Consider the following 18,897-nt stretch of genomic DNA (forward strand, 5'->3'; position numbering starts at 1 on the left):
TATAGCTATTCGCCTGCGAATAAAAGCAAGAAAACAACACGACGAAACAATGTCAAAGTCCAGCGCGGAAAACTGAAGTCGGGCAGTGGGCGGAAGGGCTCCGATTGGCCGTGGGCCCGGGACAATTCTTCGAACATCGTCTCCTGCAACACCTGGAGCCCTTTGACCGCGGATTTTCAACTATACCTCCAGTTTACCCTCCTCTCCCTCCTTTTCTCCCTATCTCAACTTCCAATTCCTCACCATGGCCGGCGGAGGAGGCAAATACCGACATTTGAGCCGGAACTCCGCGCATCGTCAGGCCCTGCTTCGCAACCTGGTCACCTCCCTCTTCGAGCATGAGACAATCACAACGACATGGGCCAAGGCCAAGGAGGCCCAACGTCTGGCCGACAAGCTGATCACACTGGGAAAGAAGAATACCGAGGCGAGCCGGAGACGGGCATTGGAGATTTTCTACGTACGTGACACCCAGAACAAGCCCATATCGATATCGGCTTGAGAATTTAATCTGGCCACGGGAACGGACAACTCAAGTGTTCATTCTCGTGGTCAAATTTTGCAATCCTCAATTCATAATCCCCCAATGAATCTTCAAAATCTCTTATCAAACAACACCACTAACAAACCCCAGACACCACACGCGATGCTCCCCAAACTCTTCGGACCCCTCCGCGAACGCTACGCAGAGCGCCCAGGTGGCTACACACGAGTCCTGCGCGTCGAACCCAGCCAAAAAATCCAATACTTCTCCATCAAGAAGGGCAGCAAGGCCGCTCCCGCCGAGCGTAAACCCCAACCCCAGCACCCCATGGCGATCCTCGAGTTGGTCGATGGTCCCAAAGATATGCGCTTCGCCATGACGGCGCGCACATTGGAGCGCGAGCGCTCCAAGGGCCGGGATGTGCCGCACGGTTTGACGAGGTTGAATGTGCAGAAGGTTACGCAGTTCCGGAAGGATGGTGTTGAGGTTCTTGAGCGGGCTATTTCGAAGTTGAGCCTTGCTCGGAAGGAGAAGAAGGCTGAGAAGGAGGAGCAGGTTGAGTAAATGACTCTTCTTTGGCTTTGTTCTCTTTGATTTCGAGATTATGTTCTCGTCTGGCCTTGGTGGTTCCTTTTAGACGGAATCATTTCCTGTTCCTTTTTTGTTCGTCTTGCCTGTTTTATTATCAGGAGTTTTGTCTTCTTCCTGTTTATTATGGCATCTCGTCTTCGTTTGCACTTGCGCATGTGACATAGCCTCTGTATAAAAGATTCTGATACCTCTTTACTGTCATCCCTTTGTATTTTCCAAGGCTCTGTGTAAGCCCGCGTTTTTAGCGGTAGGGCCAGCTATACTTCGGCGTTACCTTTTCTGTTCAAGAGACGGATTTTGGCCAAGTCCGCGCGCTGCAAGGTGTTTTCCCTGCCTAGGACTTCAGGCCTGACACATTGAGTTTGACGGGCTTCTTTAGGAAAGCTATATACTGCAAGGTAGATCATAGGACAAAACTAGCTATCAATAATGTTATTTCGCGGATTATGGTCAGCAAGTATAGGTGAATTGACAATATTACATTGGTGGCTGCTGCCAACGGACGATCGACAAGGCATATGTCAATTCAAAACCAATTTTTGCGATGTTCGAGTCTATTTTTAATTTGAAGCAGTAAGCAAGTAATTGAATTGATGGAGCTGCTCATTACTCTTGGAGGCTAATTCTCTTGTAGCCAATACTTGATTATGAAGATTCCATGTTTCTCTTCGAGAAATCTGATATATCAACTGCAGTGTCAACTTCTATTCGCTCAATATTCTCAATCAAGGGGCACCAGGAGTTTATGCAAAGCTATCGATAGTAGATTTCTCTAGCGTATGATCTTAGCACTCGAACTTACGGTCAAGCCTGTTCGAACAAAAGCAAGATCCCCGGGACAACTGCCCCCGTCTGGGGAGAAGCTCCAGGACTCATATTCCCAACATCGCCTGTCTCAGATTCACTCAATGAATTGATAGTCCTCAATCTCCATTGTCTCAGATTCTGTTCCACATACTCACCGTTCTATGCCCCTCTTATCTCAAGTATGCAACTGATGTCCCCAAACGACACACCCCAGAGCACAAGATTTACTAACCACCACCATGTACAGTAAAGGCCCAAGCAACCTAAAAAGCAGACAAAATGTCTCTTGATAACCCCAAGCGCTACCGCAACACTGGTCCACCCCACCCTATCGACGCAGACACATACAAAGAAGTCTCCGTCACCTCGCCACTAAGATCGCACCCACCGCCACCGCCAACAATCGAATCTAGCACGAGTGACTGTACTCTACAAGTGAACCATGAAGACTGCACGCTAGAGCTAAGCGACCGCTCTCTTAACCTCGAGCTGAACGGCATGCCAAATGAAAAGCAGGTAGAGACAGACATCGAGAAAGAAGCCGTGGACCTGGCCGAGCAGAACGAATCTGGAAGACAGCGTGCAGGAACTGCAAATGGCAACGGCAATTCGAGACCGTACTCGGAGTCCTTGACAGAGACGGGCACTGTTAAGCGTCACCGCAAATCTCATCGGCGGCAGTGGATTATTGCCGGTGCTGTTTTGGGAGTTCTTGTTCTTCTTACTGTTATTATTGTTCCTTCTGCTATTTATGGTACCCGTGAGACTCAGGCGAGGAATAGGGCTCAAGCTCAGGCTAATCAAGTTGGAATTGGGTTTGCTTGAGTTTTGGGATTTTATTATACTTGACATGATTGGTTTGGATATATGACGAATGTTGAGCTGGGTGTTGGAAGGAATGAATGTCAATTGATGAAATTGTTTAATTATTGTTGGTTTGCATGTATGTTTGGGGATTTATAGGTTTGAACTTCGGAAGCTATAAGGTATAGATAGCAAAGGTGTAGGTTCAATGCGAAGGCTATCCATTATCCCACGCGTGCACTGTATATACACTTTTCAGTATCGTTGAATTGATACATGATATGGAGTGAAGCTTCTAAACAGCCCATTGTAGCAAGCTCAAACACATGCAGTCTATTTCATATGATTCTAGCTTTGCTCTTTTCTGTTTTGTTTTTTTGTTTTCTATTTCGCTGCTAATTTGGAACATGTCAAGCCTCAAGACTAAAGTAGGGCATCAAGAGTATCCTAATACACGTTTGACGTGAACTATGCACGTAAAACGAACAGTGAAACAACGAGGGTAAGAGTTCTACTGTCTCCCTCCCGGATACTACTCAAAGCCAGTATACGTGGCTATAAGAGTCTACAAATTGAAAAGTAATGGTTGAAAATGGATCTGAATAACCTAAGAAAGGATGAGTGACGCAGCTCAACCACTAGATAGCCATGTACTGTCCTAACTGTACAAATAACACGACAGACACATGGATAGCATGGATACATCTCACAGAGCAACGTTTCCTGTTTCCGTCATCAATGTTATTGATCCAGTATCCCTCCACGCAAATGTGATGCAACATGGAGTGGTAAAAGAGCTAATAGCTCAGAGAGCTTAGTTTGGTTTGGTGATGTTTGTGCCTCCCGAAACTACCAACGGTCCGTTGTTAACGCTAGAGATTCCATTCGCGTAGGATGGCGCAGGGACCGAGGGGGGACCAGTTCGGGTGTTCATGTCGAACTCGGAGGGGACTTCGGATGGTGGGGGCTTGGGGGGAAGGTGAGAGGGTGTTCCCCATTTGGCAATTGAGTCGCGGGGACCAGAGGAAGGCATACGGTTTGAACCCATGTTTGCGGTAGGGTCCATGTTCCGGTTTTGATGGACTTCATGATATCCGGTCCACTGCACCTGGGCGCCGGGTTGCATATTGCCGTATGGCTGCATTGGGTGCTGAGGGACTTTATTCGGATGGCGGCCAAGAGGTGCGCCACCTGGGATGAATGACCGAGTCTGAGGGTTGAAGTGTGATCTGGCATTGGCGTATCCTGCATTCTGCATTGCAGGATTCATTTGCTGTCCGGGATATTGAGAATAAGGATATCCGCTCATGTTTGGCGGCATAGACTGCGGATGCTGGGGATAACCGGGCCAGTGGATAGGCGGACCACTTCTTTGAGGCTGGTGTTGTTGATAACTCGTAGGATAAGACGGTTGGTTCCAGTTGGAATTTTGCTGGTATGGAGCGGTATTTGGCACGGCGTAGTTGTTCATCGCGGGCGAAGATTTGTTTGAAGATTGCTGGCTCATCATTCCCGGCTGGTTCATCGAAGCGTACCCAGAATACGGAGATTGCTGTGGCATATTGCCTCCTTGCCATGAGCCATTGGAGGTCATTTGAGGTGACATGGTCATCGAATACTGCATGCCATTCATGTTCATTTGGCCCTGCATTTGGTTTTGTATTTGACCTTGCATCTGGCCCTGCACCTGGCCCTGCATCTGGCCCTGCATCTGGCTTGGAATCTGGCTTGGAATCTGGCTTGGAATCTGGCTTGGAATCTGGCTCTGCATTTGATTTTGCATTTGACCTTGCATCTGTCCTGGTATCTGTCCCTGCATCTGTCCTGGATACATTGCGCCGCTTTGACTGGATGGCATATAACCACCTGAGGGCGGGGGCACACCGGGACCAATCAAGTAGGGTACTTGGTTCGGGTATGAATTGTCATTCACGGCAACATTGTAGGGAGCGGACCCATTTCCATATTGCATGCCTGGATAGTAGGCGTTGAACTGGGAGCGAACCTCGAAACTGTCGTCACGAGGAGTTCTCTGTTTCTGGTTCTTTTTGCGACCATTCACGGAGCTTGAGCGTGACATGTTGGGATTTGACTCGCCACTAGCTGTGTCTGATTTGGCGCTGTCTGGGAAGTCACGGAAAATGCGCTCGCGTGCTTCGTGGTATTTTGCTTCCCGCTCTTCTCGTGTCATGTTCATGCGATCTTTGGCAGGGGTAGCGCCAGATGAAGATCCGTTTCGTTCTCCATCTTGACCACTATCACCAGCCTCCGAAGTCGCCTTCGACGGAGCTGACGAGCCTCCGGTGCTTCCTTCGGGTCGCTCGCCGTCATTTCGGCGCATAATCTTCATTGCGGGAACAGTTGGAGGAGGCGTGGTGTGGGTGGAAGCATGCACAGTGGCCAAAGGCGTGGGTCTAATCGGGTCAGTAAAGAATTCAATTGGGCAAAAAGGAGCAGAATAACAAACAGTCGGCAGAACGGTGTCCGGTGCAGTCTGACCGATGTGACATTGTTGTCGACAAAATGTGTCAAATGATAATAGTCCCCAAGCTTATGTGCAAGAAGTCGTCCGAATGCGTTTGATGGAGGCAGCTCTAAGGATTGCTCACTAAGATAAATATGTTAGTTCATTCCACAGGAGACCTTTGCGTGAAGAACACGGATATCGCTCACCTAGAGTTTTTGATGAAATGACGAATCTTCTCCTCCAGTTGGAGGATCAACAGACGATCTTTTGGTGATTTCATTGCCTCCAAAAGCTTCTCGTCTGGATCAAGAGGGAATCCATGTAGATTTTGACCGTCCTGAAAGCTGTCAGGGTTGGCGGGAATCACAAAGTTGTTTGCCACTGAATCGGGAGGGATTGTGCCATTGCCAGGCTGAGTGCCATTGAACAAAGGACCAGGAACGGGTAGAACCCCACGTGGTCGTAGAGGGACGCCATCGCGGAAATGGTCACGATACGCACGGCTGTCAGCTTCAGAGCCTGCTACCGAATTGGGAGCACCAGAGGCAGGTCCCGAAAGTGCATCCTCTTCGTCAATAGCCTGAACACTAGCACTGTCATCAGGACGCACAGAGTCCTTTTCATCCATTGCAAAAGTGGTCACTGAAGCAAGACTCTTTGAGTCGAAACTGGTCATTTTCGTAGATGATGTAGAAAGATGAGTATGATCATCGTCAAAGGAGTTCTCTCGCTTGAGCAAACCATTTCCCTGGCCCCCGAGGAAAGAGCCTGAGCCTGCGCGGTGCTTGTTTAGGGTAATCCCAATATCTTGCACGCCTCTTGCTAGGTCGTCGACAGCTAGGTCAATAGAGCTGGCCTCTGGCGTTTTGTCCAGGGTGTGTTGACTGGGCAAATTGGCACCCGAATCATGCGCTTCCGCGCCAGGGGATGGGTCTGCTGATTGGCCGGTGTTGTTATCATCAGTTGCCGAGGAAGTTTGAGGGTTGGAGATCGCGGCCATTGCGGCAATCTGGTGATTTGGGTTAGTAATGATCCACTAATTAGTGCGCTTTGATCAACGCTACTCATGAGACATACCTTTGCAAAAGAGAGTGGGCCATCTCCTCCGGATGGACTTTGGGATGCCATCTCAACGCACTGCGGGATGCTTGACGAAATTGTTTAGATACCACAAAAAAACCCCCGAGATCAAGCTAAGACGCAGCTGCACTGAACACGTCTCAGATCCTCAAATATGAAAGAAGCAGAAACACGACTGGTTGGAAAGTAGGTTGTTGGGGAAATCCGTTTCACACAAGCCCAAAACGAAGGACATATCTCTGGAAGAGGGCGATCGCCATGGAGAAAGCTGTGGACATTGAGCATTAGCAATGTAGAGTGGCAGGGAGTAGAGCCAGAGGAGAAGTGGGGAGCAAATTGGACTCAGTAGGACAAGCCCCCACACTCAATCCCAGGCAACGGCCCTTACATGATATCAAAGCTGGCTCATGTTCAGGGAGATAAAGACCTCGTCCTGAGACGGAGAAACTGTAGCTCGGGCAGCCCTGGAAAAAGGCGAGCAACTTTACTAACTTATCCGAACCGGCGGAAGTGAATGACCTGAGAATTGATAGACCTCAGGAGAGAATCGATATCGATCAGGAGCGTTGGGAACCGGAAATCTGATTATTCTCGAACGCCTGAAGATTCGTGGGCGCATTTTGCCGCGCCCCACCGCCCCTGCCGCGCGCCTACAATTTCCTTAGGCTTCAAAGAACAGCCGCCTATCAAACGACTTGCGCCGAACCACTTTACGCCTGATTTTGCCTGTCCACCTGGGTGCAATCTTGCTCATACCATTCACCGAGGCCTGAAGGATCTTTTTCTACAAAATTCAACACCGTCCGCCACACTACACTCTCCAATGAACCGATATAGAAACGCTCCGACGCTCCGAGGCCCCAGCAAGGCCTCCGCAAATACACAGTGTCAAAAATGCCTCAAGCGAGATATGTGCTCCCCCCCCCACCCATCGCTGAGGAGCTTGAATTAACTCCATTGCACGGCACTATAGTTATGAATGCAAGGCAACAGCACAAGAGCGGCCATATATGGCTCGTCCTTCGCGGACTCAGCAACTTCTGAACCCCAAGTTGATGCCCAAGCTCTCGAACGAGAATCCCAATCAGCTTTTGGAGTCGTGAGTGTCTATTATTTTGGGACTGCCCATGCCTATATTGTGACTAACCAAGACGCAGAACTGGCGTGGCTGATGATCTGCTTGCCAAACGAGAGCAGGAGCGTGGCCGAAAGAGAGATCTTGAAGATACCACAGACCCCCACTCTCAGTCTCCGAAGCGGGCCAGATCTATCTCGTCACACTCAATGAGTTCAATTTCAACTATATCAACCAACCGATCCTATTCCACATCTCCTCGTCGGAGCAAACGTGACGAGCACGAGAGTCGTCGGGGTTCTACATCACCGCCTCCAACCAAGTCTCGGAAAAGACGCTACAGTGATTCTTCCGAGGGCCGTGCTGGCTCGGTACACTCTTCAGAACAAAGACCTCGCTCGATCTCCAGGGAACGCACAGATGACCGCAATACTCGTCGCAGACGTCGTGAGTCAAGCCCCGAGGAAAGAGGGCGGCACCGTGCTGCGGGAAGACACAGCTTGCGCAGGGACCGTCGTAGCAGGAGTGTGGACAAGGCCCGTGTTCCAAAGGAAAAGCGTTCTCCAACTCCAGATGGTGCCCGTGACCGTCACTACCGGGATCGGGCAAGCCCGCCACGCCAGTCTCAACCTGCACAGTCTAGACAAGACACCAGAATGCGGAATGATCAACCTCCTCGTGAACGGAGCTTGAGTCCTTTCAGTAAACGCTTGGCTTTGACTCAAGCCATGAACCATGGAAGGTAAATTGATTTCAAAAGGTGTTCTGGTACATTAGGATTCTTACGGCGCATTGTGTTGACGGAGCGCCAATTCATGTTCACTGGCATATGTAAACAAGTGTATTATTAGCATTTTCAGGCAGGGAACCCGACCTATCAGCCTCGATAGCGAAACAAAAGGATGTCAATAATGATATTAAAAAGACAAAACAGAATTGCTCATTGAAACTGTCGACCTGTCCTAACGCCTCGTTTCTATCTGAATGGTAGTATGCCTTTGCCCTAATCGGCCGCCTCAAGATAGAAATATGAAAAATGATCAAATGGACAGAATATAGAAAGTACAGGTAAAGGCAGGAAAGCTAGACAGCGCCAGTCCTGCCAAGGGTATCACATTCAAATCGTTTCATCGTCGTCCTTTTCCTCCTCTCGCTCGCGCATATGGATGCCCTCAACTAGTGTCTCGCCCTCCATACCCACTTCCTCGCCCTCTCCATTCGATGCCCCGCCGCGTTCCTTCGCAAGGCGTTGCGCAGCCTCTATCCGTTGTCGTACAAGTCGAGCAATGGCATTTTCCGTCCGTACGTCAAGAATTTTAAGCTTCTCGTCCAGATCACGCTTCAGGTCCCAGTTCGGTTTCTTTGGTTGCAGTTTGAATAGATCAATTGGTTGGTCGGCCTCTGCGTCTTTCTTGGCTTGTTCTGCTGTGGCCTTTGCGATCTCCGCTGCTTGTGTCTCCAGCGTCACCTGGCCCTCTTGTGGGCCCTGCTCGAATCCCAGCTTGGGGCCGCGGGCTTCGGCGTCGTAGTTACGGCCAGACAGGTAGGTTCTTGTCACCTCTGGCTCGGTATCGGCATCTGGAAGCTCCTCTGATGCACCGGCATCTTCTGTCTCGGGTTCTGGTTGCTTGCGCTTCAGGGCTGCGAGTTTGGCAAGGCGGGCTTTGCGGTCGATGGACGCCGCATCGAGATTGGCGTGGTTCGACGACATTTTTGGACGTTGTGTGAAATTTGCCGTGAGAAATTACAGAGTTGGACTCCTGGAGAGAAAGTGACTGGGGTGAACGAAAGTAATCCCAAGCTCTGCGAAAGTCGAAGAGCGGAATGATAAAAGATGTGGTGCGCCACACCTCAGCCACGGCAAAATCGGGCGGAAATCAACTTTCAACACTTAACCATACTCCGACTTCCTCGCGCTGCACGACTTCCTGGTTTATGTTCTTCTGAATTTCTCAATGTATGCGGTGACACACTCCTGAATGTCATTGTGTCCGCACCTCGTCCGGTCCCGCCTGAACGGAATGCTTTCGCCGCAATGCCGCAGCGCAGGCCGATGGTATCGGTTCCCCGGGGCGCCAAATGTTGGCCATGGAGTGCAGCATTTCTCGATATCCCGTTCCTCAGCGATCTTGGAACCGGGAACTTCACACGATGACCTTCGCGGTTCCGACATCTCGCAATTTCCGACCCAAGATTCCGAAAGCCCACACCCCGAAGAGTCGAGTTCCGCAACAGATGAATATGCCAATGCCGGGGAGAACTCAACTTCGAGAACTCGTCAAGTACGAAGAAATGCGGCACCACTCCCACTCATGTCGAAGACGGAAATACGGAAGATTATCCATGCGCAAGGTCTTGCTCCCAGTCTCGTGAATCCTATATCTAGGAGAATCAACATCGCGATTCAAAAACAGGGTAGACCGTTGACAAAGCGATCACTATATCTCACAACTGTCATGCGGCTCAACTCCATATATACGCGCGAGCTGGGACTTCGCCAATGGAAGCCCGCATACGAAGCTATCTACAAAGCTAAGGTTTATGAACGCGATGTCATCAACAAGGCTGTCCTCCCGACGCTACGAGGGGATGGAGAAGCACTGCTAGAAATGGTACGCAGTGACTGCCATGGCAAATTCCGAGAAAAGTGGGAAGCTATGACAAGACCTCAAAAGGCATTTGCCTGGCAGCGCCTTGCCATTTGGCTGTTGCAGAATGACCCCAAACTGGCCTTGGAGTTTCTGCTTGTCACGACCGCGACTCAAGAAAAGCCGGACTTTACTCTGGTCGCTGATTGTTTGATGTACCTGGATAGATTCTATTACGAGGACTGGCTCGAGGATTGGCAGAGCGGTGACCACACATACCAGTCGGTTATTGAGACTTGCCTGAATCCAAGGGAATGGCCTATCGTGCAACCGCCGCATAAGGGATTCCGGCTGTTTATTCGCCGAGCCAGCGCCGACAGTGTCAATGAGGCTTTTCGAGTGGTGAAGGAGAGAGGCATCTTCATGACGGCCGAAACAGCGCTTTGCTTTATGAATCGTTTCACGGAGCTGAAGGACACGCAACGGGCCTTGCAATCCCTGCAATTCCTTACCAAGATCCAAGATCCTGGATTTGGTATGAACTCTGAGGGTGTTTCACGACACTGCTGTAAACTCTTGACTCTTGACACTGTCGAGGATAGGGACGGGGGACGTAATTTCCGAATTCTTCCCCAATTGCTCAAGATGGGCGTCAACCCTGAGCGGGACATGATGAACGTCGTGCTCGCCAATGCTTATAAGACTGGTGATCCTCAGCTAGGATCTGATATGCTTCAGTTCATGAAGAATCATGGCCACGATTTCGACTCGTATACCTACTTGACTCTTCTCACCGATGCAGTTTCTCGAGGTGACCGGGGTCGCGTCGACGAGCTTGTCCAGGAAGTTGAGATGCAAGAAGAACTGCGAAAGAACCCATACATCTTCAGCAAAATCTTCCATGCCCACTACACTTTTACCGCCAAGCATATCGACCCTAATACAGACCCCTCGGAGGTCTTCTACTCTATGCTTGAAATGTACAACAGACTCCACGACATTACCCCCCTCAAAGAACTCCACATGATCCCTCCTCAATACACCCAACCACCAACCCAAGCAATCAGAGGCCCACCCTCCCCAGTATCCCTGTTTCTAATGATCTCGACCTTCTTTCGCTGCAAGAACCGACAGAACCATGCGCATCGCATGTACGAACAGTTTCGCACCCTCGCACAACAGGGCCACCCATCCATCGCCCCTTTAGTCGAGACCGACCACGTCTACAACGAGTTCCTCATTGCTTTCCGCAGAGCAGACCGTGGACTGCGGGGTTGTGTCCGTCTCGTAGAGGACATGCTTGACTCATCATCTATGCCGAAGGAGACCACAGATGGTAGACCTCTCCACCCCGTCCAGCCAACCCCCCGAACCTGGACGATCCTCCTCAGCGCTTTCAACTACCACAACCGACCCGACGCAGCCGAAAAAGTCAAACAAATGATGGCAAAGCATAACGTTGAATATAATGATGTTACCTGGAACACCATCATCAACGGGTATGCGAATGCGCAGAATATCCCTGAGACCGCTGCTGCTATCAAGATGATGGAGCAGCAGGGTTTCGCCATTGACCCTTACACTATGAAGAGTCTACGCTATCTGCGTGACCCTGAGCGTCTCTGGGTTTCCATGGAGGAGTTAGATGATCAACACATTCAGAAGGGTCTGGCGCCTACAGCGCTTACATCCTCGGGTCCTACTTCTGAAATTTACGTTGACACGGAGGAGCGTGATCTGCTGATTGATCGTGGCTTGGAGAAGCTGAAGCCTAAGCTGTGATATCGGATACCCTTTTGTTCTTTTTACTTGTTGGCCTTGGTGGTCTAGCCATGGGAGCATTTCGGATGGTGTTTGAAGAACTGTTTTAAACTTTTTGTAAATTTGGATATCTTGTACTATACATTGCATCATCATGAATTGATTTGCCCGAATACTGTCCCAAGGTGTCCCCAGAGTGAGTCTCCTTTAGTTCTCACTTCGTGGCTGACTCACAGGACGAATTCTCGAGGATTCATGTATTCAGGTTGTCCGCTATCAGAAAGCAAAAGTGGTACCTTAACCACCGAAGAAGATTGAAACCTATTCAGTACAATGTCAATTAGTACCAATTCAGAAGCTCGTAGATCTCGAGTCGTCCACTTACTGCCATCAGAACGCAACAAATGCTAACGTAGGGACTTAGTCTTTCTCCGACACGAGCACATTTCCAGAATATCCCGAAGATTCTGTCGATTCGTTAGCGTCCGTCGTCGCGAGCTTGTCGTTGCCTGTCGCTGCCTCGAAGTGACCACCTACCCATTCTGATTCCGGTCCATAATTCCGGGCATGATCGAGTGCGCATAGCTGCTCGTGCAGATTATGAGCAAAATTACCAGCAGCAGCGATTGAAAGTTGAAAAGGGCCGTCTAGGTTCGTTCATTGTCATGTTAGCACTGTGATGATTACCGTGACCAGTATGCAGCAGCAGATAAATGAGTCCCATGATATCATTCACCTGCTTTGTTAACAGTCACAAAAACAGCGAGAACTCACCATATTGAATAGCTTTCGAAACCTCGCCCGCAACGTGGGCCTTGGAGAGCGAGAAGTGAGGTAGCTCGAGGCCAAGTCGCGGCCGATTCTGCCAGCCATGCCCGCCAAACGCCGCACGGGCCGCAAGAAGCGGGTATCCTTTTCGCTGCCAAATGCCTCTGCTAAACAAGCTCCAATTTCTCCAACTGCGTCTCCTTCGACTCGCAATTCGCCGGGCAAACCTGCGTCGGGTAATGTGCCAGCAAACACCTTACCCTTCTGGATTCGCAGCCCATTCAACGAGCGAGACACAGCTCTAAATCGCGCAGGTTACGAACCTAAGTGGACTCCCAAGAGTCCCACTACCGAAGAACCTCCCGCTAAAGTTCCTGCCAAAGCTACCACTCAAGCCCCCGACGACACTGTTGCCGAAATTGCTGGACCCCCCTCTTCTACGTCATTTCCATCATCCAAGGACTCAACGAAGCCCGCCAAATCCGCAATGGCTGAACCCCGTGCACGTGTGGCCCGCCACAAGGGCCAGATGAACTTTTCCCGCAGAGCGTACGTTCTCTGCAACAAAGCAACCTCCGCAGACTGAAACTAAGCGCTAACTTCAAATCCAGTTCGTCTCCTTCTTCTCGCCTACGGAGATCCAAGCCCCCACCCGTCCTTCTCCAGCGAGCCCCTCCCCGAAACAGTCCGCGTCCTCGACGAAATAGTCACCGACTTCGTTCTCGAAGTCTGCCACGGCGCCGCTCAAGTCGCTCACCATGCCCGTCGCCAGAAGATCAAGGTCGAGGACTTCCGCTTCGCTCTCCGTCGTGACCCCAACAAGCTCGGTCGTGTCCAGGAATTGCTGCGCATGGAGCGTGAACTGAAGGAAGCGCGTAAGGCTTTCGATCAGAATGATGACCAGGTTGCCAAAGAGGCTGGCAAGAAGGGTGCCGCCGCTGCAGCTGCGGCTGCTGCTGCTGGTGAAGACCCCGAGGCCGCCGAGGCTGCTGCTACTGCCGGTGCTCTGAAGAAGGGTAAGGGCAAAGGCAAGCGTGGCGCTGGTCCTCGTCGTGGTTCGGATGCTACTGAGGAGTCTGTTCCCAAGAAGCGCAAGACTCTGAACTAGTTTGCTTCTGATGGTTTTCTTGTCTTGTTTCCTCTTTACTTCGGCATTGGGTTATGGATGGCGTTTGATCTTCTTTCTCTGGTTCGGGTTCGGACGTGAATATCATGATTTTTGGCGTCGGCGGGTTCTTTTTTCTACTTTGCTGCTTTGCATGGGACTATGGTCTGGACATATGGATGAATAGGAACATGGGATTTACTTAATGCGGAGAATTCAAGATACCAATTCGCAATTACAAGTTGGCCGAGAGCCTTGCATTCTTACTTTTATTGTAGCGATTGAATTGTAGCTGTAATACTGCCCATATATGCAACATTGAAGGTATAGTACATTTTCCGTCTACAAAAAGGATGCAGCCAATGGTTTGTATATGTCCACCCCCACTGTCCCACATCATGTGGGAGGACCACAAAAAAATGGTTTCCCTGGGAATCGAACCCAGAACCTTTCCGGAACACTTGCTTGAAGCAATTGTTAACGGAAAATCATAACCGCTAGACCAGGAAACCAGTTGCTGAATGATGTCACTATCTTTGACATGAAGAGCGAGAGCTGAATTCCATAAAGACTACGGAATTCCATACTTGACACGAAATCATCAGCGTACTGTACTCACTCCGTTAGCCTATTTAAAATCCAAGTTTCAAAGTATTGCCTCCAGTGTATATTCAGGTACTATGATAATATCACAAGAAAGACAAAAGAGGAAAGACATATTCTAACATCAATTCGAGGAAGCATCTTGTTATGATTGGCAACACTAGCCCTAGGTTCTCTGGATCCCTCCACACACGCTTGGGATCCTGTCTACGCCAGCGGTAAAATAAATCATTACCTAGCTACCATGGTCCCATAAGCCCATGAATACACAGTCCGGCTAAACAGATAACGTTATAGCAAGCCAATACGATTCATAGAATCATGACGAGCGAGGGGTTCTCGGCGGAAGTCACGATTAAGATCTCATAAAACAACTCTACAGTAGTTACCCTCCATATCATATCCTCTCTACACCTAAGCTCAAAAATACAACGACATCATGCCTAACCACAACACTTAAAGTCCAATCCCAGACCGCCTCCAAACCCTCGTCGCTCTAATAACCGGCGCAGCCGGAAACACTTCGAACAGGCTTTTACATGCAGGCGCCAAAGTTGTGCCTGTTGATATCAGTACTGAAAACTCGCTGAATCTAAGCAGAAGCTTATTGATAGCTTGAAAGTATCGCCGTCATATAATGATCAGTTCAACGCGGATGATGCCATTTTACAGTTCGAGCTGATGTGACTGTCGAAGAGGATGTGTTGAATGCAGCTACGGAGACCGTGTCTAAGTTTGGACGGTTGGATATTGCATTTATCTGTGCTGGGATCTCGTATTCGTCAACGAGTATTCTTGAAATGGCAAGCATACGACCAAGTTCATGGGCCGAGATCCGAGGAGAAAGCAGTCTCAATGATGATTTAAGCCCTCTAGCTTTGGAGTCATCGGCGGAGGACTTTTGTACTAGAAATGAAAAGACGAAATAAAGCAACGAAAAACAAAGAGAACGTTATGTGTGAAATTGGAAAGTCTACAAAGACCAGGAAAAGAGAGGGTATGATGATTCATTGGCACTGGGAAACTGTAAGTATATAACAGCAATACAACAAGTAAATGAAACCAAGGCTGCCCAGCTGGAAGCTCCAAGGAGGGCTGCAGAACGAGCAAACCGGAGGTTTACATGATATTCAAGACATAGGAAGGCATCGGTCCGATACATTCGACAGGATACATATGCTAACGCTTACTGTTAATTCCTTTACACCTACGCAAGTAATATATACTTAGTCCACGTAGTCACTTTGTTCTCGCTTATGATTCTTAGGGTTTTAATCACTAATCATACTACTTTATATCGCTCAGTTTGTCCTTCACTCTGCGAGGGCTAGCTACCAAAGTTTTATACCGCTTCTCCGAGCAATATGGAAATGCATAATAACAAATAAAAAAGACATACAAAGCATAAGGGCTCTTGCAAGCTATGCAGCGCCGGCATGGCATGCCACCATGAAGTCCTTCAAACTTCCAACCCACCAGAAGAGCTGAACCGTTCCCAGGTTGAAGACTAGGAATAAAAGTGGCGCGAATAATTGCTCGAAGTTTCCAATGTTTATTCTTTTCCGAGACACAGTCAGAGCCTGATGAGGGAAATGCAGCCGACAATCCAAATGACAATGTCATGACCTCGTAGTCAATGCAAATCAAAGCCCTACGTTGCCATAGACAGGGAATGATTTTATACAAATATTGATCTCTCTCGAATTTCTGATGACCTCCTTTGCTTTGCATTAAGACCTCCATACAGCGTTGAAAAGCTTGTGAACCTCTGTTCACAGTTCATGTCACCAGGTTCCTAGTGTGAAAAGCGATACGGAGGCGTGGTAACCTTCTCAGTGTACTCAGTGGGACAGTCAAGTGTTTTGTCCCACTGGAAATCAACGAGGCCGATTTGGAGTGCCTGGTCCTCTTGCATGGCTGATTTGGTACTAATGTTCAGCCAGAAATAGCCTGTTGACCACCTCGTCTCCATTGACTCAGTTCAAATCCAATATCACTCCATCCAATTGCTGAAAAGCTTTTGCGAGTTCATGACGGCTGGTCAAGTTTGATCCATCTGCAGACTTTGCGCTCATATTCTTCAAATAAGTCCACCTTGTTGGGGACACAGACTTTCTTGCTTCTGATCATTTCGAGTCCATTGACATAGAGACCGTCAAGTATTGTCCAGATTCTCCATCAACAGCTTATGCAAACTGCCATTCGACTTCCAACACTACAAGTATAAAGAAACAGGCCGGCAGCAGGTGCTCGGAATTCGGAACTATCTGTGTTGTTGCGATAGCCATGCTACCATCAAGAAGTGAGGCTAGCTTTCTTTGTAAGATGGTCAATGCATGTAGAGTTGCGGAAGAAGCACTTACAGCTCAACAGGAGAAAGCCAATGAAGAAAGCTTGCACAAAATGGTGCAGCACATAGCTAAGTCCATGAACAAGCGTGAAAGCCGAAGAGACAGCAGCTAAAAGAAGGACAAAAGTAGATACATAGGTAGCCAGAGGGCATAGCCAGGCTTGGTGGCCATCTTTGCGTAGAGAGAATATGGAATGTGTAAATAGAAGTTTGTATAGTAGACTATGAACGATGATGCGGAGGTAGGTGGAAGTAGGAGAGGAGAGGACGATGGAGTGGAAGTAGAAGTAGTTATTCATATTGAAACCCGCAGTTGTGACAAGGGGTACAGGGCAAACAAGCTGATCATGTTCGTTCTGGATTATTCGAGAGGTTGTTATGTTGTGTTCTTTGTAGATATATATCGGTGACAAGGCTGGGTTGTCAAACCATAGATTTTCTATGTAGGTATTTTGGAAAACCACACTCCCAATGCCTTTTAACTATGTTGCAATGCAACCCGTGCACGATTGTAAATATATTGTAGTACGCAGTACCCAACCCAGAGATATGTACTGTTGAAATAGGCATGTATGTGTCAAAACAACACCCAGCTCGTCCTCTGCGAGGAAATTCCACGTCTCTACACCAACGCTTCTACACATCAGTTTACAACAGAGACCCAAAAGCAATCCCTAGAACTTTTATGTCCATTTCATCATAACTGAAAACGCCGCGCCCAGATAGATGCGACTTCATAAAAACCGGGTCAACCCGAGGAGATCAGCACTCTCCAAACGCGCACACCAACCACCAACACATATACCAATACATTGGTGTTGCAAGTAGATAGACCTCATCCCAAAGCGAGGATCAATCCCACCACTGGTGTTTAAGACGAAGTATGCCCGATCATCTAGACCAACAACTCCAATCTGGAAGCCATGCAGGGGAAACATGACTGGGTCGTAGTCCTGTACCCCGAAGCTCGCGAGGAGGGAAAAAGAAAAGCGGAGCGGAAAAAAAGGAAACAAGAGGAAGAGAAGTGGGATAGTAACAGAGAAACAAGACCCAAAAAGAGGTAGAAAAGGGAGGAGGGTGGAAGAGATAGAGAACGTAGTATGAAGAACGTTCACTTGGATTGAATGGTACGGTTTCCTCCCGCAGGTCACATTATGCATCAATTGCGCTTAATTCCTTATGCGCGGGCTTCCTCGCGGTCCTGGCGGCGGTTTTGGTTGCCCTTGCCGCGCTGGTTGCCCTTCTCACCAGTGGCAGCTCCCTCACCACCGCCGAGGGTCAGCTGGGCAGTTGCTAGACGGGTGGACAGCTCCATCTGTGTGCGAACGGTGTTGGCGAGGTAGGAGACCACCAAGACGTCCTGGATGTGGTTGTTGCTGTGGGGGTATTAGCAATGGATCATTAAAGTGGAGGGGAAGTACATACAAGTCACGCTCGATGTCGGCGGGCTCGACCTTGGGGGCGAGAGCGAGAGCGTTGAGCAGGAACTGACCCATCGCTGTCGAAGCGGGGGTCTCCTCGTCAATGACGGACTCGACGTACCGCGAGACACGGTCAATCATGGAGAGAACCTCCTCGACGGCGCGCTCGAGAGACTCAATATCGGAAGTGATGGTGGCGGAACGCTCCTCGGCATCCTTGGCGTTGGCAATCGACTCGAGACCACTCTTGTCAGCCTCGCCGTAACGGAGCTCGTAGGGAACGGGAATGAAAGCAGCACTGTCGGCAGCGCGCTCGGCGGTGACACCGACGGGGGCGGAAATGTAAGCGCGGGTCTCGAGGTCCTTGCCGGGCTGGGTCGAGACAGTCAGGTGGACAGCGGGGTGAGGCCAGGTACCGTCACCCTGGCCACTGTAGAAGTTCTGGATCAAGGCGGAGAAAGTGTTGAGCTCGGAAGCAGTGGCGTACCAGCCAACAAGGACTTCGCGCGGGTTGGCCTTCAAGTGCAGGGCGAGCATCTGCTTGTGGTATTCCATATCGACCTCAACCTGGTCCTCGGCCTCGGAGTGGCCCACAGCGAAGGCGGATCGGACCTCGACTTCACTTCCATCCTCAGAGCGTGTTCCCAGCAGTGTACCGATGACGCGTTCCTGATCGGCATTACGGCGCAGCGAGTGGTCGAGGACGGAGAAGATGGCCTGAAAGAGTGAGCTTTGTACCCCTCGGCGATTAGATCCCACTTACCTGGGGCTGAATGACCACGTTGAGAGGGGCAGTAGTGGGAGCAGTCCCCACGCTGACGGGACCCAGAGGGCGAGCAAGGTGCAAGAAAGAGTCCATGATTGATATGAATGATGAGCCCTGGAGGTTTCCAAACGCCAAACTCAGCAAGCCTTCCGGAGGTTCAATTTTTCCTTGAGTGGAGTCGTGGATGTTCCGATTCTTTGTGTGTGGGAATTTTCGCGCTAAGATAA

General features: G+C 49.6%; 9 protein-coding genes across 9 annotated transcripts; 5 read left to right on the top strand and 4 right to left on the bottom strand.

The window, feature by feature from the left end:
- Window positions 1-244: 244 nt before the first annotated feature.
- N7508_008169 (mitochondrial 54S ribosomal protein bL17m) lies at window positions 245-1,048 on the top strand (the record flags this gene model as incomplete). The annotated part of the gene is made up of 2 exons (XM_058466233.1): window positions 245-460; window positions 635-1,048. 2 exons carry the CDS (start codon window positions 245-247, stop codon window positions 1,046-1,048), a joined length of 630 nt encoding a protein of 209 aa, XP_058317561.1.
- Window positions 1,049-2,161: 1,113 nt separating this feature from the next.
- On the top strand, window positions 2,162-2,707 carry N7508_008170 (uncharacterized protein; the record flags this gene model as incomplete). Its single annotated transcript, XM_058466234.1, has 1 exon — window positions 2,162-2,707. The coding sequence occupies one exon, from the start codon at window positions 2,162-2,164 to the stop codon at window positions 2,705-2,707; it is 546 nt and encodes a 181-aa protein (XP_058317562.1).
- Window positions 2,708-3,500: 793 nt separating this feature from the next.
- Window positions 3,501-6,281, bottom strand: N7508_008171 (putative R3H domain protein; the record flags this gene model as incomplete). The annotated part of the gene is made up of 4 exons (XM_058466235.1): window positions 3,501-5,100; window positions 5,154-5,294; window positions 5,360-6,162; window positions 6,231-6,281. The coding sequence occupies 4 exons, from the start codon at window positions 6,279-6,281 to the stop codon at window positions 3,501-3,503; spliced, it is 2,595 nt and encodes an 864-aa protein (XP_058317563.1).
- Window positions 6,282-7,243: 962 nt separating this feature from the next.
- On the top strand, window positions 7,244-8,054 carry N7508_008172 (uncharacterized protein; the record flags this gene model as incomplete). The annotated part of the gene is made up of 2 exons (XM_058466236.1): window positions 7,244-7,332; window positions 7,391-8,054. The coding sequence occupies 2 exons, from the start codon at window positions 7,244-7,246 to the stop codon at window positions 8,052-8,054; spliced, it is 753 nt and encodes a 250-aa protein (XP_058317564.1).
- A 371-nt stretch (window positions 8,055-8,425) lies between these two features.
- N7508_008173 (CCDC12/cwf18 family protein) lies at window positions 8,426-9,019 on the bottom strand (the record flags this gene model as incomplete). The annotated part of the gene is made up of 1 exon (XM_058466237.1): window positions 8,426-9,019. The coding sequence occupies one exon, from the start codon at window positions 9,017-9,019 to the stop codon at window positions 8,426-8,428; it is 594 nt and encodes a 197-aa protein (XP_058317565.1).
- A 310-nt stretch (window positions 9,020-9,329) lies between these two features.
- N7508_008174 (pentatricopeptide repeat protein) lies at window positions 9,330-11,678 on the top strand (the record flags this gene model as incomplete). Its single annotated transcript, XM_058466238.1, has 1 exon — window positions 9,330-11,678. The coding sequence occupies one exon, from the start codon at window positions 9,330-9,332 to the stop codon at window positions 11,676-11,678; it is 2,349 nt and encodes a 782-aa protein (XP_058317566.1).
- Window positions 11,679-12,077: 399 nt separating this feature from the next.
- N7508_008175 (uncharacterized protein) lies at window positions 12,078-12,381 on the bottom strand (the record flags this gene model as incomplete). Its single annotated transcript, XM_058466239.1, has 2 exons — window positions 12,078-12,304; window positions 12,345-12,381. The coding sequence occupies 2 exons, from the start codon at window positions 12,379-12,381 to the stop codon at window positions 12,078-12,080; spliced, it is 264 nt and encodes an 87-aa protein (XP_058317567.1).
- Window positions 12,382-12,528: 147 nt separating this feature from the next.
- On the top strand, window positions 12,529-13,533 carry N7508_008176 (putative transcription initiation factor TFIID subunit 13; the record flags this gene model as incomplete). The annotated part of the gene is made up of 2 exons (XM_058466240.1): window positions 12,529-12,985; window positions 13,037-13,533. The coding sequence occupies 2 exons, from the start codon at window positions 12,529-12,531 to the stop codon at window positions 13,531-13,533; spliced, it is 954 nt and encodes a 317-aa protein (XP_058317568.1).
- Window positions 13,534-17,660: 4,127 nt separating this feature from the next.
- Window positions 17,661-18,782, bottom strand: N7508_008177 (eukaryotic translation initiation factor 3 subunit F; the record flags this gene model as incomplete). Its single annotated transcript, XM_058466241.1, has 3 exons — window positions 18,668-18,782; window positions 17,909-18,621; window positions 17,661-17,859 (listed from the first exon to the last, which is right to left on the bottom strand). Exons 1-3 carry the CDS (start codon window positions 18,761-18,763, stop codon window positions 17,661-17,663), a joined length of 1,008 nt encoding a protein of 335 aa, XP_058317569.1. The 5' UTR covers window positions 18,764-18,782.
- Window positions 18,783-18,897: the final 115 nt, after the last annotated feature.

The sequence above is a fragment of the Penicillium antarcticum genome (assembly GCF_028974205.1).
Source record: "Penicillium antarcticum strain IBT 31339 chromosome Unknown utg000008l_segment0_segment0, whole genome shotgun sequence".
NCBI lineage: Eukaryota > Fungi > Ascomycota > Eurotiomycetes > Eurotiales > Aspergillaceae > Penicillium > Penicillium antarcticum.